Source organism: Ictalurus furcatus, chromosome 9 (assembly GCF_023375685.1).
Source record: "Ictalurus furcatus strain D&B chromosome 9, Billie_1.0, whole genome shotgun sequence".
NCBI lineage: Eukaryota > Metazoa > Chordata > Actinopteri > Siluriformes > Ictaluridae > Ictalurus > Ictalurus furcatus.
In genome coordinates this window covers 27,075,155-27,097,679 of record NC_071263.1, presented here as the reverse complement: position 1 = coordinate 27,097,679, position 22,525 = coordinate 27,075,155, and the positions used below count along the sequence as shown (strand labels likewise).

At 39.7% G+C, this 22,525-nt stretch overlaps 4 protein-coding genes and 4 non-coding genes across 8 annotated transcripts; all 8 read left to right on the top strand.

Annotated features, from left to right (window-relative positions):
* The first annotated feature begins 1,438 nt into the window (after positions 1-1,438).
* Positions 1,439-6,849, top strand: atp5if1b (ATP synthase inhibitory factor subunit 1b). Its single transcript, XM_053633588.1, has 3 exons — positions 1,439-1,593; positions 6,082-6,194; positions 6,562-6,849. The coding sequence occupies exons 1-3, from the start codon at positions 1,525-1,527 to the stop codon at positions 6,707-6,709; spliced, it is 330 nt and encodes a 109-aa protein (XP_053489563.1). The 5' UTR covers positions 1,439-1,524; the 3' UTR covers positions 6,710-6,849.
* Positions 1,609-6,075, top strand: LOC128613044 (THAP domain-containing protein 11-like). Its single transcript, XM_053633586.1, is given in 3 exon segments — positions 1,609-2,313; positions 4,331-4,689; positions 5,858-6,075. Coding segments are annotated over 3 exon segments (582 nt in total). The 5' UTR covers positions 1,609-2,105; the 3' UTR covers positions 5,873-6,075.
* A 1,875-nt stretch (positions 6,850-8,724) lies between the features above and the next one.
* On the top strand, positions 8,725-13,490 carry rpl13a (ribosomal protein L13a). Its single transcript, XM_053633520.1, has 7 exons — positions 8,725-8,796; positions 9,679-9,751; positions 11,055-11,120; positions 11,411-11,512; positions 11,744-11,829; positions 12,017-12,076; positions 13,240-13,490. Exons 1-7 carry the CDS (start codon positions 8,776-8,778, stop codon positions 13,447-13,449), a joined length of 618 nt encoding a protein of 205 aa, XP_053489495.1. The 5' UTR covers positions 8,725-8,775; the 3' UTR covers positions 13,450-13,490.
* Positions 9,801-9,881, top strand: LOC128613243 (small nucleolar RNA Z195/SNORD33/SNORD32 family). The gene has a single exon (XR_008386853.1). It is a non-coding gene; the product is annotated as a small nucleolar RNA Z195/SNORD33/SNORD32 family (small nucleolar RNA).
* Positions 11,567-11,642, top strand: LOC128613245 (small nucleolar RNA SNORD50). Its single transcript, XR_008386855.1, has one exon. It is a non-coding gene; the product is annotated as a small nucleolar RNA SNORD50 (small nucleolar RNA).
* On the top strand, positions 11,869-11,945 carry LOC128613244 (small nucleolar RNA SNORD34). Its single transcript, XR_008386854.1, has one exon. It is a non-coding gene; the product is annotated as a small nucleolar RNA SNORD34 (small nucleolar RNA).
* On the top strand, positions 13,078-13,161 carry LOC128613242 (small nucleolar RNA Z195/SNORD33/SNORD32 family). Its single transcript, XR_008386852.1, has one exon. It is a non-coding gene; the product is annotated as a small nucleolar RNA Z195/SNORD33/SNORD32 family (small nucleolar RNA).
* Positions 13,491-16,469: 2,979 nt separating the features above from the next.
* LOC128613161 (uncharacterized) lies at positions 16,470-22,144 on the top strand. The gene is made up of 6 exons (XM_053633766.1): positions 16,470-17,448; positions 17,566-17,602; positions 17,753-17,949; positions 18,179-21,008; positions 21,160-21,283; positions 21,637-22,144. Exons 1-6 carry the CDS (start codon positions 17,342-17,344, stop codon positions 21,732-21,734), a joined length of 3,393 nt encoding a protein of 1,130 aa, XP_053489741.1. The 5' UTR covers positions 16,470-17,341; the 3' UTR covers positions 21,735-22,144.
* Positions 22,145-22,525: the final 381 nt, after the last annotated feature.

The following is a 22,525-nucleotide window of genomic DNA, read 5'->3' as shown; positions in this document are numbered from 1 at the left end:
ATTTGCTCGTGAATGGTGACACAGCTCTCTCTCTGTGTGTGTGTGTGTGTGTGTGTGTGTGTGTGTGTGTGTGTGTGTACATACGAGGCAACTTGACAGGATCGGCTGCATGGTAATGTGATTTTGTTATTTAGAAGGTAGATTGATATATTATAAAAAACTATTACAGCCAGAAGCAGCATGGTGGTACAGTGGGTATCATTGCCGCCTCACAGCTCCAGGGTCCGTGTGTGCACAGTGCCCTGTGACAGACTGGTGTCCCATCCCTTCCCATCCTGCCTCACCCTAACTGGGATAAAAGGATCATCATGAGTACATCCATCGACTTATATACTTATATAGACACTTTGACAGCAAAGTTGTTTTTTATTTCTCAAAAAGATGATCAATGACACGAAACATGTTTGTGACTTCCCTCTCAATTAATAGTGACAATTTGTCCCCCAAAACTTCCTTTGCAACCCATCTAATATTTACTAAATACATTTAATATAACAGACATTGTATATGACCTATTAAATGTTTAAAAATTGACCAATTTCACATTTAAGGGCATTATCATATATATGATTTGTACTGCATATCTGTGCTGTTGCACTGCTGTTTCAACACGTCTCGTGACACATTTCGGTGCAATTGCGGTACTGGCATAAAGTTGGCTTGACATTGGGCGTTCGATATTCGCGGATATGCGGAAATTAAGGGACCGTCTCTAAAGTTACATACGACATTGTTATACACGTTTCTAACTTCAACAGCATTTGAAGGGAATGACTTACAGTCATATAACCAACTGTAAAGTGTTCATCTAGGTGTCAGCTATAATGCACACCTCTTAGATTTTTGATATTTAATAAAATCAACTATTAAATCATATATAAATCTTGCCATGTATTTCACTGCAGAATGGGCCCATACACAATATATACCATTATTTAAAGCTCAATAGCATTTGAAGGGAGTGATGTACAGTCTCAAAACCAACTGTAAAGTGTTCGACTAGGTGTCAGGTATGACACACACCTTTTAGATTTTTGATATTTAACCCTACAATGCATGAACCAAAAAAACCTTCACGAATCCATAAAGGGGGTCAAAATGACCTGTACTGGATTGAATGGTTTTCTTCAAAAAAATAGATGTCGTAGTAACTTTAGGGACGGTCCCTTAATTTCCACATATCTGCCAATATCGAACGTCCAACGTCAAGCCAACTTTATGCCAGTAATTTACTTGGCCATACCATTTTTTTAAAAAAACTCCATACAATACATATCAAACCCGTCTGTTCGTTCAAACGATTATTAACAGGCACAGTAAATCAAAACATGAATAAATCGCTCAAATGGTCTGATTCAGCTCATGACGTACGACCGGAGAAGACACCAGCACCACTCTCTCCCACTCCCCCTCCCCCTCTGCGGTCTGTGGAATGGTTTCTCCCAGTTTGTGTACACTTACGCACACGCGCGCGCACACACATATACACGGGCGCGAGCGCGAACTTGTCAGGGCGTATTTATAATGTGGAGGTTTTTCAAGCCGAGCCTGAGGAACATCTTTAGCACAAACATCAGGATGTCGTCTGAACAGGTAAGCATTTTGATTCGTTTTCGTGAAATTGTATACGTCTTGTATGCACGGTCATTTTTCTCAGTGCGCACTTGACACCTCTTTCAGTATTTTTTATTTTTATTTTTATTTTTATTTATCTCATGCGGTTTCTCCCTGCGTTAAAACACTACATTTTCAAAATGTTTTAAAATAATAATAATAATAATAATAACCTGCTAGCGCTGATTTGATAAATGAACACTTGTGCGCTCAATGTCAGAGTTACTAGAGGTGAGGGCTGTTTTGCAGCCACGCCCCCTGCTATGGGTACGGCTGCTGAAATCTCGATTCTGATTGGTCGGACGGTGTTGCTTAAGTGGGGACACGTGACGTCACATCGTTATAGGAACGCCCACCTGGAGGGCAAAACGCTGCTTTCTTCCGCACGCCAGTTATCATCATCATCATCATCATCATTATTATTATTATTATTATTATTATTATTATTATTATTATTATAATTATATTTTTACCAGATTTGTTTAGCCAAAATGCCGGATACTTGTTGTTCAGTCATATGCACTGACCGACGAGGAAGCAAGCCTGGGTTGTGCTTTTACAGAATCCCGTCCGAGAAAGAAAACCCAGAGAGGAGGAGATTGTGGATTTGTGCCACTGGACGTGTCTCCGTCCCTGGCGAGGATAAAAAATGGCGACCATCAAAGTCCACGCGTCTTTGCAGCGAACATTTCATCACAGGTAAGCTCAAGTAAACACTGAGGGTGGACTGCACCAATAAGGATTCAGTTAAGCACAGTTTAGAGCCAGTTTATTAGGATTTGTCGATCTGGGCTTTATTTTAAAACCGAGTTGTGTTGCACCACTTGATTTTAAACTCGGATGAACAAATCGGGGATTAGAATTCTAACCTGCTTTTACTATTCATTTTCTCCTCCATCATTGACTCACGCCATTGACTGCAACAATATTAACCTAATATTCCATTTCCTTCTTTATTTATTGACCACCAGAAATTCTATCTCTCTCTCTAACGCTCTCTCTAACGCTCTCTCTAACTCTCTTTCTTTCTCTCTCTCTTTCTTTCTCTAACTCTTTCTCTCTCTCTCTCTCTCTGTCTCTCTCTCTCTCTCTCTAACTGTCTTTCTCTCTCTAACGCTTTCTCTCTCTCTCTCTCTCTCTAACTGTCTCTTTCTCTCTCTAACGCTTTCTCTCTCTCTCTCTCTATCTATCTATCTATCTATCTATATATATATATATATATATATATATATATATAGATATATATATATATATATATATATATATATATATATATATATATATATATATATATATAGATGTGTATATGTGTGTGTGTGTGTGTGTGTGTGTGTGTATATATGTATGTATATATATATATATGTATATATATATATATATATATATATATATATATAAATAAATATATTCTCTGTCTCTCTCCAACTCTCTTTGACATAAGTAGCTCCTGACTTGTAAAATGTCGGCTGTCTTTATAAAAACGCTACGTAGAGAGACCGTTTACTGATCAAGCAGGAACATGAAAACATTGCGGCAGCGTGTGCGGATTTCGTAACTAAACAGCAACAATGTAACTCTTTCACTTCTGCCTGAGTCACTACAAAGGGCTCATGCACGTAAAGGAATTTAATATTTTTGAATAAAAAAAAAAAATTTAAACTGGCTCAGTGGTTAAAAGGCTCTGGGTTACTGATCAGAAGGTCAGGAGTTCAAGCCCCAGCTCTGCCAAGCTACTGCTGTTGGGCCCTTGGGCAATTCTCTTAACCCTCAACTGCTCAGTTGTATAAATGAGATAAATGTAAGTTGCTCTGTATAAGGGCATCTGCCAAATGCCATAAATGTATAACCGATACATGCTGAGAAACTTGCGCAGCCTATTAGAAGCTCAAATTTGACAAACCATGAAAATATGTATGTATATGTGTGTGTATGTATGTATATGTATACTCAATTAATGGAGCAATATGGAAGAAAAAAACGAAGACAAAAGGACAGATAACATGACAATTTAAAAAAAAAAAAGATCCCTGGTCCAGCTAACTGCTGATTTCAGTGCTACTGCTGGGATTACACAAGCAAGTTGTTAATAGTCTTCAAGCTTGCTGGGAAAAAAAAAACCTGAACGTGAGAAATGATGCAGCACAGTATGGAAGGGACACATCTCACCGGTGGTGGTGCCCCTACTGAAGAAATAGATTCAGTGACTATGTTTACATGGACAGCAGTAATCTAATTATTGACCTTATTCTGAATAAGACAATATTCTGATTAAGGTGCTTTTAGAATATTCCTTTTATGTTCCTGGTTTACATGTTATAGAACATAATTCGATTAACGTCACACGTCATTAAATGTAAGCCTGCTTAATTTTAAACAAGGTTTAAACAAGAATGGTGCAACAGAATTCTTAGATAAACCTTGATTTAATCTAGATTTAAGCTTAATCCTTATTGGTGCAGCCCACCCTGAGTATTTTTAATTGTTGTATTGTTAGTAATTACATCTTTATACAATCGTTCAGACGACTTGCGCTAGTTAGCGTAGCTGTTTCCTGAGTCGGGAAACGGTTACGTTGACCGTTAACTAACGCTAGCTAAATAATAAGTTATCTAAGAGAGGGTTTTACTAGTCTGCAGGAATGACGTCACAAACGTTACTAACGTTACTTCTAACTTGTTGGCATGTGCTGGACATAAATCCTCTTGTATCATTATAGGTGCCAAATCTGATGACCCGTTGTCCCCTGACTGGGTTCCGTCCATCTTCTCGCACACAAAATCCACCAGGAAGAGAAAAAGGGAGAAAGACATGGAACGATAGAAGCAGCGCAGCAGATTGCAGAACAAGAGGAAAAACCAGCAAGATGCAATGGATGTCCTCCTAAAATTGTCATCAATTGTGTCACATGCTGCACTTGCGCCACCTGCTGAGAAGGAACAACAGTGTGACAACAAACCATGCATGGAAAAGTTTACGAGATTAGAAAAGGAATGTAATGACCTCCGAGAGGAAAATTATAGGCTGAAGGACATAATTATATCAGGAATATTTGATGAACGGGCTTTTGAAGAAAAGGTGAAGATGACTGAAATCCCCACGTATTCCAAGTTACAAGTAGTTTTAACGTTTTTGTCATTTCTGCAGACTGGTACAAACCTCTCGCCCTTCCAACATCTGTCGTTAACTCTTATGAGGCTGAAAACAAACCTTTTGGAACGATGTTTTGCCTTCCAGGTGTCCTTGCCGGTCACGGGACTGATAACTATGAATAGGAAAACAATCAAATTCAGCGTGATAACAGAAACTCCACTAGCCCATGTGGATTATTTTCCTATAACAGCACGTCCTGAAGTGTTACAGTTTTTAAATTATTAATGAATGACTGGCCATGTTGATAACTGTTTACCCCAGCACGTTTGAATTCTGAGAGAGCGAGAGGAAGGCTGGTGAAGAATGACTGTTTATCACGGCTATCATACAAGTGAGACAAGGAACTTGTCTCTCGGATGTTCCATAACATTAAATCTAACTATAAACCGTCAAAATGTGCAACGTTTTATACGTCTAGGCTTCCATACCACTTATCCTACACAGAGTCGCGGGGTGCCTGGTGTCTATCCCAGGGGACTCGGGGCACAGAGCGGGGGACTACACAGGACAGGGTGCCAACCCACCGCAGGGCACACTTGCACACACTATGGACAATTTAGAGATGTCGATCAGCCTATAACGCATGTCTTTGGACTGGGGGAGGAAACCCCTGATGCACAGGGAGAACATTCAAGCTCCGCACACACACAATGAACGCGGGAATCGAGCCCCCAAGCCAGGGGTATGAGGCAAACGTGCTGACCAGTAGGCCACTGTTTCCCCACCCTACCGCCATGTAATCATTAATCATTGGTAAATCGCTATGGTATAAGTGGAATAATAAAATAACAGACTGTGCTGTTATATGAAAATATTGCACTTTGACATGTTAGTTTGCTTACATAATATCAGTTGTAAACAGCCGTCCTATTAAATAGTTAATAAGACAAAGAAACTGCAATGCAGAAGCTACTGCCTTGAAGACTTTTCCATGGTGGGAAATTTACATCACTGTAACACTGTGCTGAGCTGACACTGGAGACTCCTTCCATAAATGTTAAACGAAAATCTCCTCATAGAAAGCTTCACCATGTCAATAATTTTCTTTGCTAAATAATAAGTTTGTTTTGTTTTACTCCGTGTGCCACACAAGTCCTACAAGAATTAGTGAGCCGCTGTTGTAAGGAATGAATCAACACCTTCTGACCAATCAGAATCGAGAATTCAACAGCGCTGTGGAATTCTGTAACAGCGTCTCTGACGGTAGTTCCGGTTATATTGTAAATCACGGGTTTATATTGATGTGCTTCCACAGTGTCTGTGATTTGTTTTTGGTTTTTTTGTTTTGTTTTGTTTTTTCCCCATAACATGTGAAAGCTGGGAGAGCTTGGGAAAGGCGCAGGGAAGGGAGGAGGAGGAGGCGGCGCAATCAGGGAGGCAGGAGGAGCGTTTGGAAAGAGGCAGGCTGTCGAGGAAGAGATGTACTTCAAGTGAGTGCAGGTTGCACTGATCTGCAGTGATTTTCTGCTTCTATGTACTGAACAAGACTTGAGATACACTTACAGAAGGAAAGAGTGATTGTCCCTATGATAGCTCAGATGATATTTAAAAAAAAAACCCAGACAAATACACACAGTCATAAGTTCCATGAAAAACCAAATACTGCTATACTAAAATAAGCTATTTTGTTCAAATACCACACCATCAGTGCTACACTGCATAGTTTCACAAATGATCCACCTTAAACATTGTCCCTATTAATCTTTCATCGTTAACGTGATCTTCATTGGCATCCAGGATTGATTTTGTAAAGACTATTCTGAGCTGAATTCATGTCTGCATTCTCGCTTGTTGTAGGAAGAAGGAGCAGGAACAGATAGCTGCTCTGAGACAACACCATCAGGAAGAAATCAATCACCACCAGAAGGAGATCGAGCGTATTCAAGAAGAGATCAGTCGCCACGAGGGCAAAATTCGCCAATTAAAAAAGCATGATGGAGACTAGTGCAAAGGAGTACGATTATAAGAGCTCTTTGCCAGCTCTTTCAACTAACAGTGTTACAAGTTTGATGGGTTTTTGTAAGTTTTATTAGTTATGCATGATTGTTAAAATAGAATAAAAGAAGGCAAACTGATTCACCAAGATGTTCATATAGTCTTCTTGAAAGAATTTGTTTTAGCTGTCTTTAAAGCCTCATAATATAATGTTATATACACATATACACTCACGAGCACTTTATTAGGAGCACCTGTACACCTACTCATTCATGCAATTATCTAATCTTATGGCAGAAGCGCAGTGCATAAAATAATGCCGATACGGGCCAGCAGCTTGGGGTAGTGTTCACATCAGACATCAGAATGGGGAAAAATGTGACCTCTGTGTTTTTGACTGTAGCATAATTGTTGGTTTGAGACAGACTGATTTGAGTATTTCCATAACTGCTGATGATCTGGGATTTTCACACACAACACTCTCTAGAGTTGATTCAGAATGGCGCATTAAAGAAAAAAACATCCAGAGAGGGGTAGTTCTGCAGACGGAATTACCTTGTTGCTGAGAGGTGTCATTAGAGAAGGGCTGGACTGGTTTCCACTTCTGTCAGCCAAGAAAAGAAAGCTGAGGCTGCAGTGGGTACAGACTCATAAAAACTGTTTAGGGGAAGACTGGAAAAGCATAGCCAGGACTAATGAATCTCAATTTCTGCAGAGGCACACAGATGGTAGGGTCAGAATTTGTGTCAACAGTCCAGGCTGGTGGAGGTGGTGTAATGGTGTGGGGAATGTTTTCTTGGCACACTTTGGACCTGTTAATACCAATCGATCATCGCTTGAATGCCACAGTGTATTTGAATATTGTTGCTGACCATGTGCATCCCATCATGGGTACAATTTACCCAGCTTCTTCATGATAACACACCATGTCACCAAGCAAGAGTCGTCTCAAACTGGTTTCATGAACATGACAATGAGTTCAGTGTTCTTCAGCAGCCTTCCCAGTCACTGGATCTGAATCCCATAGTACAACTTTGGGATGTGGTAGAACGGGAGATTTGCAGCATGAAAGTGCACCTGAACGATCTGTATGAATTATGTAATGCGATCATGTCAACATGGACCAGAATCTCAAAGCAATGTTTCCAACATCTTGTGGAATTGAATCAATACCATGAAGTATTGAGGCTGTTTTGAGAGCAAAGAGAGGCCCTACCCGGTATTAGTATAGCGTTAAAGTATAGTGATAAAGTGCTCAGTGGGTGTATATTTATCCACGGAATGTGCTTGAGCATATATTGTCAAGTGAAGATGTAAAGCCAGCAGGCCACTATCGCCAAGTAAACGCTTAAAACAAACGCAAATGTCTCGACGAATCAGAACACATCTTCTCATCCGGGTATTCTGGCTGTACAAAACCTAGCTACCTAACTAGCTAAGCTAAGGATAACTGTAACGAGTTTAATAAACAGCAAATTTGGTGTCACTGTCCTCGAAATACTCATTTTTAATATCTAGCTAATTAAAAAACGAACCATGCTGACTAAAAAGTGAACCAAACTGCTGTTTCTACCGAAGCGCTAATTTAGTGGTTAGCAAGTCAAGAGGCTCGAGAGCGCGCTTTCATGGGAAGTGTAGTTTTTAATACTGTGATTGTACTACAATCCCCTACCTGAACAAAAGACTGTTTCAAATACTTAAGGGAAAAATGAAAAAGAAGGCATAAAAATGTCTTATTTGTGAAAGACGGTCTTATTTTGAAGCCATTAACAAGTAGGAATACTTTAAAGATCATATGCAAAAAAAAGCAACAACTTATAATTTGACCGTATTTATTTTATTTATCATTTTTTAAAAATTAATTAATTAAATATACAAAAAAATCATTAACACACTTCCTTTTTAAACATAATTTGTTTTTTGTGTGTATGTGATTAAAATTATACCATGCAAAATTTTGAACGAAAGAATTCACTTCCTGCTTTTCCAAATCCGTCACTTCCTCATTCGCTCTTGCCACGCCCACGCCCCTGCCTTTTACCGCGGGTCAACCCGTGTGTCTTTCTTTTCCACATCATGGCGGACCGGTTCCATAAGGTGCGTGTCTCCGCGCTGTGAAAAGTGGCTAAAAATACTTTCTTTAAACATCCCTTAAGAGCCGCGAATAGAATATTAAACACGTTATCGTATCTCTAAAGTGTCTGAGTGGGAAATTTGCACGAAAATACGGTTTTAAAGCAAAGCTTTAATATGGCTTTTCCGCTATGTTCGTTATTAGCACGATGCTAACAGTACTAGATTACTAGCTAGTTTTCCTCGTGCATGGGGAAACTCGTTTTAAGATGTCCGTCCTCATGGTTTGTTCTTGACTTGGAGCTCCAGTTGTGTTTAGTAAATGAGTTAAACTCGGGATTTGAAAGTGTACACGCTGTTAAATCGCACGTAGGAGAGAGTTTTTGTACAGAAGTGGACCTGGGCTCGGTGTGCTAGCTAACCCGAGCAGGCCAGCATCCATGCGGTAGCGTCCTGACACAGTCCACGTTTAATCACCAGTCTTAAAAGTGTCTAGGTTTGTTTATAAATTTTTTTTGAACTAAAGATTGAGGCTGAATTAATCTTGTGCGTTTGTTTACTCAGTCTATTATGAATGACTCGCCTGTGAACCTATGTAGTAATGACTGATCACGCTTATTTTGAGGGATTAATCTTTCTACATAGGTAGTTGCTTATTATTTTAAGATCCTGAGATTTTTTTTGTCTTACCACCTAGAGTGTTCTTGTCCAGCTTAATACCATGCTTGGATATCCCTTCTGCTGTTCATTTAACTTAATTAGGTAACCTTGTGTGTGTGTTCCCGTAGTCATGATTATGATCATGCTTACTTATTTGTTGAGATACTAGTTAATGTTAAGAGCTTGATCAGTGTGTACTTTAAGATGTCGTTGCTTCCTACTAACTTGTGTTCTTTGTGTGTTCAGGTTCTGGTGATTGATGGCCGAGGCCATCTCCTCGGTCGCCTTTCCGCTATCGTGGCCAAGCAAGTGCTGCTCGGTAAGACACGTTTGCAGGATTTGTTTATTTATTTTAATTTGTCAAACTGACCGTCAGTGATGTCTGATTACCTACATTGCTTGAGTTTAACTACTGTGAGAAAACCTCATGCACTACCATCTGAGACGGTCTAGGAAGTGTTTAATTGTTACTGATAGTGTTAAACATTGTGTGATCATCCTGATTAACCCCAGACTTTCCACGTGAGATTGTAAGTGTTGGGATGAATGGACATGTAAATATCAGTCCTTTTTTATTTTATTTGTAGGTTTTAAGGCTATGATCACATTACAAGGTTTGAATTTGTGCCCTCCTCCCCCAATATCTGCCTTGAACTTGGCTTTAGCTGTTTTTAGCTATTTCGAGCACTACTCGGCTCTGGGAGGTTCGATACGAGTTTTGCTTAAATCAAATATCGCCGGACATGGAGTAGATGGCTTGTTTCCAAATCCTTTCACGGAATATAATCACCACTGTGGTGGTCTTTGGTTGTTTTCGGACTCTTTTTGCCACTTATCTGATGTGCATCAGGTCTAGGACTTGCACTACTGTTCAAAAGTTTAGGCACACTCATTCGGTATTATTTTTTCTACATTTTAGAATAATAGTTATCAAAACTTTAGAGTAACACACATGGTGCTATGGGAATTATGTTGTGATAAAGAAATCCAAAATAAATCAAAATAATTTAGTATTTTGGAATCTTCAAAGTAGACTCGCTTTTCACCTAGAATTTCCAGAAATGTATTCTTGGCGTTTTCTCATCTGATTTCTTGAGGAATTTCCCTGAGATGCTTTTTAAATGGTATTAAAGGAGTTCACACCTACGATGGACTCTTATCGGCTGCTTTTCAGAATATTTCCCTTAGAGTCGAACGTTAAAAAAAGAGATTTTTTTTTTCTGTAAATAAAATGTTTTCTAATGAAAGAAATGAATATTTTGGGACACTTATTTTTGTCAACACTGATTTCAAACCTTCAATCATACACCTTCAGATCAAAAGGTTTTCAAGATCATGAGAAACATGTCAGTCGAGCGTCCACAAACTTTTGACCGGTAGTGTGCATACAAAAGTGGCTCGGGTCTGATTGGCAAAGATGAGATTTTTGTATCCACACGTTCTTTTGTGAGGAGGAATCAGTTGTTAAATTAAGACAGAACTGGATTTGTCTCCCTTCGACTTAATGTGAACGTAGCCTTAAATTAATTCAATGGTAAGGCATATTGCAGTCAAGTTACCGATATCATTCTGCCATTTAACTAGTAAGTTATCTTTTTTCTCTCTGTTAATATCTGTTACAGGCCACAAAGTCGTTGTCGTGAGATGTGAAGGCATCAACATCTCCGGAAACTTCTACCGTAACAAACGTAAGTGAACTTGAATTTTAAAGAAGAAAGGATTCCCTTGTTTCTTTAAACTTCAGAATGCAAAGGAACAATCAGTTTTAAGTGTTGAGAAGATTCCTCTGGTTATCGCAGTGTATTAAAGAGGATTATTGTTGATTGGGGGGTTTCTTGGAACACAACTTCTAGGGAAACCTAGGACCCTAGTTAATCAGCTGTGAAAGGAAATTACTTCTGGACACATACACACGGGTATACATTGTGCTTGTAATGTTATGGGCCTGAACGTCACTCCTGATGTCTTATGTTTGTAGTGAAGTATTTGGCTTTCCTGCGTAAAAGGATGAACACGAACCCGTCCCGCGGTCCGTACCACTTCAGAGCTCCCAGCAGGATCTTCTGGAGGACAGTCAGAGGTGAGCGTTCATACGTCTTGTATATTCGTTTATTTGTTAATACGGCTACCTGGCGAACAGTGATGAACACCTTTTTATCCCGAATCTGAGTCTTTTGATGAGACAAATTCACGGATCTGACTACTGAGTTCGACCAGACTCGAAACGCTGATCTTTTCAGGGGTTTTTTTTTTTTTTTGGTGTGTGTTCAGAACTTTAACCTTTAAAGTTGTGTTTTTATTTATCTTACAGGTATGCTTCCCCACAAAACCAAGCGTGGGCAGGCTGCACTGGAGAGGCTGAAGGTGTTTGACGGTATTCCTCCTCCTTATGACAAGGTAATGCTGCTCTTCACCCCGAACTCGCTGTTAATGCAAACATGTCTGTGATGCTAATTTCTTTACCTACATTGTTTGAGTTTCCTCTGAGAACATTACATCTAACTGAGACACGTTGGGTCATTGTGTTAGACCTAGTAAGGGTTTTATTTATTTTAAATTCGTTTGTTTGTTTTTTTTCCTGCAGAGGAAGCGTGTGGTGGTGCCAGCAGCGTTGAAAATTGTGCGCTTGAAGCCGACTCGCAAGGTAGGACCGCTCAAGGCGCATTTTTAATTTTCTTTACTTTTACTGTTCAGCGTGACTAGGAATCATATCTGTCAAATCGGCATGAGAATCAAAACACGTGTGGGTTTTATTGATAGAAAAATAAAAATACTCTGGTGAGGGTTTTTTTTTGTATTGTTTATAGCGAACGGCTGTCATAAGTGCGTCAGATTTACGGTAGCGGTAGAAAGGGGTTTAGAGAGCGATGGACTAGTAATTTTTTACTTTTCTCTTTTACAACTACAGTTTTAATGTCCTGTTTCTCTCGTTCGACACACCCTCATACTGTCGAGTTAACAGACTTCTCAAAGATTAAGTTGTACGAAATCATTTCAGCGCTCCGAGCCTTAAACGTAATTTAAAAAAAAAATTCTTATTTATTTTTAACAATGAGAAAACGACTGGGTAATTTGCATAATGAGTTGTGAATTTAAATAAAAAAAAAAAGAACCAAGTGATGGGTGACCGTTCATTTTCTCCATGTGTGTAATTTATATTAAGATAACTTGCCACATAGATTTTAGAGGCAAGCAAAAAAAAAAAGAATAACTAATAAAAATTTGTTGGAATGATTCCTCGGACCACAATCTTATTGTGTGTGGGGTGTATGTTCGCACACAGCTTTAATTCCTACCTCCAGGTAATTCCCATAAAAAAAAAGGAAGAACTTAGAACAGGGGGTTCATCTTGTCAATTGTATTATGCAACCTCCTGATTATGTATAAAGAAGTTAAGAAGAAAAATGACATATTGGGAATATCGCTGGTGCCTTTGCTGAGAGTACGTAGCTAATACGATCAGCTTGCTTTGCTGATACAAAGCCTAGTACATAAGAGAGCTATAGCCCTGGCCATTTTCTTTAAAACTTAAAAAAAAAAAAAACAAACAAAAAAAAAAACTCCAGAAATTTTGCACACAAGTGTGTTGGTGGTTTCAAGGCCACAAGCCACATGAGGCTTATTTATAAAGCGTGTGTGTAATTGCTTGTCAGTGATGTTTTGTTCCACAGAAGTGTTTGAGTTTAATTACCATGAGAATACTTCACATGCACTTCCATCTGAGACGAGCAACCTTAAACAACATGATGAAGGAAATGGTATGAATATCTCCTGATATGTTTTTTTCTCTCTCTCACACACACTCAGTTTGCCCTGCTCGGACGCCTGGCTCACGAGGTCGGCTGGAAGTACCAGGCCATCACAGGCACGCTCGAGGAGCGCCGCAAAGAGAAGGCCAAGATGTACTACAAGAAGAAGAAAGTGCAGATCAAGCTGACCAAGCAGGCAGAGAAGAACGTAGAGAGCAAGATCGCGAAGTACACGGACGTACTGAAACAGTACGGTGTTCTGGTCTGAGCTGTCCACCCGGCTAATCTAATAAATGTTTATAGAAACTACAGTGTGTTGGTGTTTTATTTAGATATGAGAGGCTTCCTGAGCAGACGGTCTGTTCTTACCGATGGCCAAATTAAAAAACATGTATATTCTCCCAAGATGAAATGAAACGGCACAAAGATGTGTGCAGGTCTGTTTTCAATTTCTGGACTAAAAAGTGTCTAGCTATTGGAGGGGTTTAAAAGGTTCTCCATGAGCTTGCAGAACTTGATAAAGCCCCAGAAGTCAGTGGTGAAGTCTCATTAACTCCTTTTTAAAAAAAATTTGTTCTAAACAATGGAGCTAATTTGCTGTTAAGTTTCAGTCTGTGATTAAACAATATTCAGCAGTTATTAGTTCTTAAACTATAGTTTTTAGAAATTTGTTAGATCCAGAATGACACTTGTTTTATTAACTCTTTCAGGTGTGCTGGTTTTCAGTGTGACCCCTCATATTTTACGATTTTTAAATTAGTCTAATACAACCCTAACAACCTGCAATTTCCTCACTTCACCTCCTGAGCGCAGTGTAGTCCAGTCTTTCTCAACATTGCTGGAGTGATTTGTGTTGTGCGAGGAGGATGATGTGTGATGAAGGAAAAGTGAGTGAAACACAAAATCAGGCATACAGAAAGAAAGGAATCTAATACAAAGTTAGTGAGTTTCATTTTTATACACATTAAGTGCTAAGACCATGGGTATGGCTTGTTTGGTAAGTGGTGGTTGTAGTTCAGTGGTTAAGACATGGGACGTCTGATTGGAAGGTCTTGAATTAAAATCCCAGCATCATGTGTTATTACCATGTTATTATGGTATATGCCGTTCTGGGATATTATTACTATGTTATTACCATGTCATTAGTATACACGGTCACTGCTGGGCCCTTGAGCAAGTTCTTTAACCCTCAATTGCTGGGTTGTAGAAAAGTCGCTCTGGATAAGAGTGTCTGTTAAATGCCGTAATATGTTATAAAAACCTCACTCCACCCACTTCAACAGTGCTTTAGGGATCTTTGTGCTCTAATTACCATTTTGCTGATGTTGAGATGATAAATATGAATAAAATAGTCATAAGATAAATGATAAAAACATGGTATGTTCATGCTTGTCATTGCTTGTTTCCCCATGTGTGTCATCATTAATCTCAGCTGTTTTGTGTTCACTCTTGTTTGTCATTTAAACCCCTCGTGTCTGCACTTTGCGAAGTATTGAGTGTTATCACCGTATCAAGCGCTTGTGCCCTGTTCCTCGTTTTTTGTGATAGTCTTTGATCTTGTTTCTCGTTACATGCTTTTGCCTTGCCTGTTTAATGCCCGTTTGCAGATCACCTGACCCATTGCCTGTTTCCGCCCACGCTTTTGTTTCACGTTTTGGATTTGTCTGCCTCCCTCTCTTTAATAAAAGCTCTTATCTGCATTTGCATCCATCCTAATCTCCATTACGTTTAATTACATGACAAATTATAACTAAATGGAAAATACTGTACAAGAGGCGAGGTGACTGGATACTGGCTGGCACACTACCAATAAGTTGATTATTTCCCCAATGACTATGTGGTGCCAAACTGGACAAAAGTGAAGCGAATGGGGAGAGAGAGAGAGGCCGAGTGTGTCCGTAAGTGCGCGAGAGAGATCGGATGTGTCTGCGAGTCACATAATGCAGTTGAGGACGGATGCAAATGCAGATAAGAGGTTTATTATGTGAGAGACAGGCAGACAAATAAACTGGGCTGTCGTTTCAGTGTAAACAGACCAAAACAAAGACTTTTGAAAGTGAAGGCGTGGCTTCGCCCACATTCGCCCCCTGATTGGGTCTTCTGGATCATTGCATATCCGTTCCTGATTCGTCAAATCCCTAACATATAACCATAACGCTACTTTAATCATATACACAACAACATGGAGACTGGACCGCAAGCTTTGCTGGGTTTGTTATCATTCTTAGCAGCCATTGTGCAGTTAAATTCTGTGTTTTATAATACTGCAGCTGCCTACAAGCGCAAGAGGCAAGCTATGATTAGAGCAATCGGCAACAAATCTCAACAAACAAAGCCCAACATGGAACGCCAGTTTGGACTAGCAACCAACTTCCTGTTTACACTCGTATGCACATGCCCGATGCGCATGAATGGTCATGTGACATGCGTTTTCGGTCGTGTAGTGTGAACGGAGATCGTTTCTGAAACACAGCGGAAACACAAAACACACTAGTGTAAACTAGTACTAAAAGTAATTTTTCTTCAGGAAAAGACTCCTGCTCCTGTCCTCCTGCTGTTTGTGTGTGTGTGTGTGTGTGTTTAATGAGCTGCAATGGCCAACAGTCGTCCACTGACTGTTTTATTCACAGCCGTTTATACCACAGCGGGGTAGCAGTCAGTGGCCACACGTATGTGTGTGTGAGAGATATAGAAATGTAGAAATCTTCTACATTTCATTAGTAACACCTGGCTGCTAACAGCTAAGGGCAGTGGTGGCTTGACAGTTAAGGCTCTGGGTTACTGATCAGAAGGTCAGGGGTTCAAGCCCCAGTGCTGTCAAACTGCCACTGTTGGGCTCTTAAGCAAGGCCCTTAGCCCTTTCTGTTATCTGTATCATGGCTGACCCTGCGCTCTGTCCCCAGCTTCCTGACATGCTGGCATATGCAAAGAAAAGAATTTCACTGTGGCTAATAAAGACTCTCTAATTATCATTAATGGTTGTGAAAATAGGAAGAGTGTACTTATTTTTCCCCACCTGGTTTCTGAATGTTGGTTTACTTTTTTTGGGGGAAAAACCTACAACATATTGAAATCTATTGTTTTTTGTTGTTGTTGTCACTTGAGGTTATTTGTTTGTTTACAGAAGTTGGTGAGGAACACATAATTAACACATAGAATTGAAGGAGGGTGTACTTTCTTTTTCCCACGACTGTATATTTTGTATATATGCTCGTGTGACCTATTATTATTATGAATTTGCATTTATTAAAATCTTATGTGTGCTATATGTGTGAAATCCATCAGAAGTCCCTGTGGCTGGATTATGAATAAAAACAAAAAAATTTTTCTGCCAATAACATATACTGACATGTCAACTCTGGGATTTCAGAATCAAATTTCAACAAAATGATGAGGAAATATTTGCTACTTTCTAACTGTGTCCTGGTTGACTATTAATTATGTATTAATTACTGTTAATTATGTCTAATGCAGTTGCACGGTTTTAACATTAGACGTCCCAATTTACACAACCCATAGAGTTAAAATGTATAGAAGTGCATGCTGGTCATCTGATAGTGTTTTAGCCATGTGATAATGTTAATGTTAGATAAACATGGAGGCGTTCGTGGATTGTTTACGCCACTATGTCAAAGTCCTTGGTACGCTGAAGTCATTCTAAGTTGTCTTTCTAGGTAAGTCTTTTTATTTATTTTTTAAAACTATTTTGTTTAAAAGGTTTGTGCTTCCAGTTGTGTGACTAGGAAGGACATCTTTTAAAAGAGTAGACTTTATTTCCTGAAGGATTTTCGGTAATAGATGTTGAATAACTATTTAAAAAGCCCTTTTTCTGATATTCCAGTATGTGTCTCACGAAATTCTCTACAAAAGCAGAAATTCACCATGTGGATTTAACCTCTCAGTACCTCAATCAGTGCCTTTATCATCTTTAATGGAAATGTTGTTGTTGTTGTTTTCCTGCACGGAATATTTCTGATGTTGCTGGGCGCTTCTGTGACATCACAGCAGGAGTTGGTTCTAAATTCTAATTCTTGACACTTAAACAAAGCCGCCACTGAACCACTTACATTATTGTACATTGGTTACCGAGCTACTAAAACTGCTCCAGCTAAACTGATTTGAACTTATTTTGTTCTCAACAGATTAGCGATAAGAAGGAAATGGATCAGTCTGGAACACGTGAATCTTCCTTTCCAGCCTTCCTGAGCTGTCAGGGCCTGATGACCTTTAGGGACATTTTGGACACCGTTCTTCATCTGAGTGATGAGTAGGTTGATGTTTTTTTCCTCCTAATTTTTATGTCTAACTTACATAATTTAAAAAAAATTCTTTTACACATTAATAGACAATGAATAAATCATTAACTTTGTGAATTCTTTTTAAGGGAATGGACGACTTTGACTGAGGACATGACGAATCAGGTAAGAAGCTAACGTGTCCTGATTTGATCATTTCTCGTAAAAAACAGAAACCTGCCGACAGTTACAGTTTTTACTTGTTAAATAAAGAACATGGCCTCAGTGGGTTAGTATTCCTAAGCTGTTTTCTTTGTTTCTGTGTTGTTTAAACAGCACACGAAACTGAAGTTTGCATCTATCTGTACCGAAATCGTGATGTCTGTGTCGGAGTCCGTCATTGGGAAGATGCTGCCGGATCTCATCGAACGTTTCGGGATTGAATCGGTTCTCCGTGCAGAAGCTAAGCTGAAGGAAAAGGATGAATGTGAATCAAGGAGCCGTTCTGCAACACTGATCTGCTCAGGTCAAAGGTAAACCCATGTACCGTATAACAACCTGTGTATAAACACCCACAACTTTGAACTCTAACAGTCAAGTGTCAGTGTCCACTGTTAATATTCAGTGATGAACTTTACTCTGCTGTTTAAGTGACTAAAATTGAAGTGATTGTCTAAGAAATACTTCTATTTTATTGCCATAAATATTGTGGTACCTTTTATTTCGATGGATGATTTTGCATCAATTTTCTCTCATTCCCAGTTTACCAGAAGACTCCTCTGATTTGAAATATAACTCAGTTGAAACAGGCATCACTAAAATGAAAGCTGCAGTGCAAGCGTTAAAGACCGTGGCTGATGACTTAAACACTTCCCTCAAAAATATCTCTCCTGAATCTGATGTTAAGCCTGAAACTGACGATTCAGTGCAGCTCCAAAACAAGGCTACATGGGATGTGAGTGATACGCTGGTGAAAAATCGTGCAACAGCAGTACCTGATGATCAGGAGGAACCTTCCAAACAGCTGGCTGATGTTGACAGCTGCACTGAGGAGGTTATGTGGCAGCTTGAAAAATTATATTTGGATGAGAAGCAGCAGGCCAAGTCCAGCTTCTATCAAAAGCCACGGTATGAAGGAAAAAAATATAGTGTTTCAAATGCAGAGACGGCATCTGAGGATAGTAGCTTTTTCACAAGCAGGTCTGACGTTATCCTCAACGAAGCCGCTATGGCAGTTACAGACATTCTATTGGAAAAGGCAGTCCCAGAACATGTGGATAAACCAATAGGCACGTCATATGACTCTGGGCCTTTTAGAAGTCAATTTTCATTAAAACATGCCGCTATGGATTCTGGCAGATCAGTAGTTATGATTTTGGACCAGTTTTATGAGTTGATGCAATCCATAGTGGGAGATGCGACAAATAGCTTGGATGCTCTTGCTGGTTTTGTGGGTGATGCTGTTGATATTGGAAAAGAAGAATCGTTGAAGAGTGCACGTACCACCTTAAAAACAGTGCGCAGTCATCTCCAAGAATTTCTTTCTAAATTTAGTCCAGAAGAGATTGACTGGGAGGAGGACGAGCAGGTTATTGACCTGTGCACAGAAGAGGTTATTAATCAAGCCGTTCATTTGTACAGGAATGAACTGACAGACCCGATTTCGTTCACAGATATCGATATCCTGACATCAGCCCCATTTCAGACCAAGTTATCCCATCGTGTAAGTGAGATCATCTTACAGAAGCTGGAGTCCTGTCCTTCATTGATGCCAACAGAAGGTTTCTCAGAAGGTCATCTCAAAGACATCTCTTCTGAGATTTCGAGATCTGTTAGCAACACACTGCAGAAGTTTGCAAGTGCTCAGCTAGCTTTGAGAAGGGGCTCATCTTCCCAAACGCCACTGAGCTTCTTCTCTCCTTTGATTCTTTTCATTAAGGTGAAGTATAAGCTGAAGCAATTTTTCAGTATGTTTATGGAAAGTCCTGAGAAACCAAATTGCTCTGCAGAGTCAGTAAAAGATGATCGTGTCGTTCCAATTCATATCACAGACGATGGCTCTGATTTGGTATGTAACTCCTTTGAAACAACCATCACTAAAATCAAAGGTGCAATGCAGGAGACAATCCGGAGGATCGCATCAGGGCAAACGTCAAAGGCCATAGCCGATGAGATAAACACATCACTCAAAAACATCTTTCATGAATTTGATGTTAAGCCTGAAACTGACGATTCAGCGAAGCTCCAAAACAAGGCTACACGGGATATGAGTGATATGCTGGTGAAAATTTTTTCACATATTTTATCTCAGACAGGTTTGGACCCCAACATAGTGACGTCTTCTGAGGCCAAGGATATTACTGAAATAGTGGTCAATGGTTTAGTCAATGCTGCTGAGGAAAAAGATGATCATGCATGTCGAAGTGGGACCTTGATCTCCTCCAAAAAGCCTTGCTCAGATCTGCAGGATGCAGCACCAGCAGTGCCTGATGATCAGGAGGAACCTTCCAAACTGCTGGCTGATGTTGACAGCTGCACTGAGGAGGTCATGTGGCAGCTTGAAAAATTATATTTGGATGAGGAGCAGCAGGCCAAGTCCAGCTTCTATCAAAAGCCACGGTATAAAGGAAAAAAATATAGTGTTTCAAATGCAGAAACGGCATCTGAGGATAGTAGCTTTTTCACAAGCAGGTCTGACGTTATCCTCGACGAAGCCGCTGTGGCAGTTACAGACATTCTATTGGAAAAAGCAGTCCCAGAACATGTGGATAAACCAATAGGCGCGTTATATGAGCACTTAACAAATCTAACAGCTGAATGTCTCCCCAAATCAAACAGAGCAGGATGTTGTTGCAGTATCTGTTCCTCAGATTCCCTTCTTGAGACTGCAGGGACTGAGGTCAACACCATAAATTACATCCCTTGCTATTCCGAGCTACTTTACATTTTTGCGGAGGAGTCCGTCAGGTGCTCGCACGACTATGTGCTAAAGCCCAGCCCTAAACATACACATCTGCCATGGTCTGATGAAGGTGCTTCATGCAGTACTTCTGAAGTCATTTCAGGCTCAGGTGCAGAACATGAAGATTCCCTTCTTGAGGCTGCAGGGACTGAGGTCAACACCGTAAATTACATCCCCTGCTATTCCGAGCTACTTTACATTTTTGCAGAGAGGTCCGTCAGGTGCTCTAAACGTCCACCTCTGCCATGGTCTGATGAAGGTGCTTCATGCAGTACTTCTGAAGTCATTTCAGGCTCAGGTGCAGAACATGAAGCAGAAAAAAACATCTTGGACAGACCAGCTGGCCGCCCATCGCCTTTGCTTGAAGAAAGTCCTGAGAAAGATGATGATGTTATTCCGATTCATAACACCTACAATGGCAGTGCTCATGTAATAATGGATGGAAACGAGTTTTTGTTCAAAAGAGAAAAGGACACTGTAGGTGAGCAAGCAGATTCCCTTTGTGAGACAGCAGGGACATTAAGTCATCGCGGCTCTGCAGATCCAGCACCTGCATCCGTCAAGGAGGAGGAGAGACATGGGTTTGACATTATTCCGGATAAAAACTCACCCATAAACCGTGGCTTTATGGTATGAAGGATTTGTGTCTTTTAATATGAAAAAGTAATATTGTAACATTATAAACTAACATTGATAATTTAGGTTTCTCAGTTCATTTATCACTGCAGAGGCCAGTTCCTGTTTTTTGATTTCTCCTTTTATCTTGATAAATCTTTTCTAGAAAGAGAACAATGGTGCAGATGCAGAATATGGTGCAGATGCAGAATATGGTGCGGATGTAGATGCAGATATTCTGAAAGTCAGTGAGCAGCCCACCAGTTCCACCGAGGAAGACCTTCCCAAGAGTAAGTCTTTAAAATAACACTGAACTGAAATTTTTCCTAATCCTCAGTGACCTCCTTTATACCTGATGACTTCTTTTATAGAAAAGTCGCATGAAATTCACACATAAATAATAACTTCATAATTCATTCACGTGTAGTTTAAACACCTTTTTCACATGTAGGGCATGTTGTTGTATTTTCACGTGTTGTTTCGGCATGATTCATTTTTTCTTCACGTGCGACACGTGGTTTTATTCATCAGATGTTATTTTCTCACAAGATCCATTCCAATCCTTCATTTAATGATCTGATAACGATCTAAAAAAGCAGTTTTGTCGTTTTGCTATAACTCGGCTTCATCTTATATTTTCCAGCTTCACGCCGTGATTCAAAGGCCTCCAGGCGCTTCAGGAGTTTCCGCAAACGCCTGACCAGCATCTTCTCCCGCGACAGAGATCAATCCACTCTCTAACTGCAGAAATTAGAAATGAACGTTGATGTCAATGAACGCTGCTTAACCCAATCTCTACAACCCAATCTCTCCACTGTCTCCTTTGTGAAAGAATATATGCAGTGGGCTCCAAAATCTGAGACCACATTAAACATCTGGGATTAATTTTTTTTTTTTTAACATCAATTAGCTATCTCCTATTATCATATACTTTATATTAGCTATAAACAATCGTTCCCTCATGGTCATCACTTTTTTTCCTCTTTCTTGAAATGAATATGATGAAAAAACCCTAAACTGTCATGTTACCAAGAAACTGGAAAGTGCAAACTCCTCTGTCCTGAAGACTTCAGAAAACTATTCCAGATCACTGACGCTGGAGAACTCCATAAATGTTAAATAAACGTCTCCTTACAGGAAACTCGACCTCATCAACCATTATACATTATTCTTTATTAAATATCACATTTTTTAAATCTGTTGTAAGGCTTAAGTTACGATGAGCGTTTGACACACAAGTCCCCATGAATGAGCTGTTACTATAGAAATGATAAAATATTAGAACGAGTGCATTAAAAATTAATCAACATTTTCTGAGCAGATTTTTGCTGCAATTCTTTTCATTATTATGTAATCCAACTAAATCGCTCTTAATTGTTAGAATTTCTATGGATTACAAGTTTGTGTTGTCTAGCTATTCCTCAAGCTGCTATTGCTAGCAATAAGCGAAGGTCTATCACCACACATGACTGCCCTAACCTCTGCCTGTCTGCCTGTGAAACGTGGGATGAAGGGCAAAGAAGACAAAGGGG

What these genes read in the sequence shown, in the direction of transcription:
- atp5if1b (XM_053633588.1), top strand. Translation starts at nt 1,525, where the DNA reads ATGTGGAGGTTTTTCAAGCCGAGCCTGAGGAACATCTTTAGCACAAAC. An exon ending in TCAGGATGTCGTCTGAACAG is followed by an intron (nt 1,594 to 6,081) that starts GTAAGCATTTTG and finishes AACATGTGAAAG; the next exon opens with CTGGGAGAGCTTGGGAAAGG. An exon ending in GAGGAAGAGATGTACTTCAA is followed by an intron (nt 6,195 to 6,561) that starts GTGAGTGCAGGT and finishes CGCTTGTTGTAG; the next exon opens with GAAGAAGGAGCAGGAACAGA.
- rpl13a (XM_053633520.1), top strand. Translation starts at nt 8,776, where the DNA reads ATGGCGGACCGGTTCCATAAG. An exon ending in AAACTTCTACCGTAACAAAC is followed by an intron (nt 11,121 to 11,410) that starts GTAAGTGAACTT and finishes TTATGTTTGTAG; the next exon opens with TGAAGTATTTGGCTTTCCTG. An exon ending in TTCCTCCTCCTTATGACAAG is followed by an intron (nt 11,830 to 12,016) that starts GTAATGCTGCTC and finishes TTTTTCCTGCAG; the next exon opens with AGGAAGCGTGTGGTGGTGCC.
- LOC128613161 (XM_053633766.1), top strand. Translation starts at nt 17,342, where the DNA reads ATGGATCAGTCTGGAACACGTGAATCTTCCTTTCCAGCCTTCCTGAGC. An exon ending in CTGAGGACATGACGAATCAG is followed by an intron (nt 17,603 to 17,752) that starts GTAAGAAGCTAA and finishes TTGTTTAAACAG; the next exon opens with CACACGAAACTGAAGTTTGC. An exon ending in CTGATCTGCTCAGGTCAAAG is followed by an intron (nt 17,950 to 18,178) that starts GTAAACCCATGT and finishes TCTCATTCCCAG; the next exon opens with TTTACCAGAAGACTCCTCTG.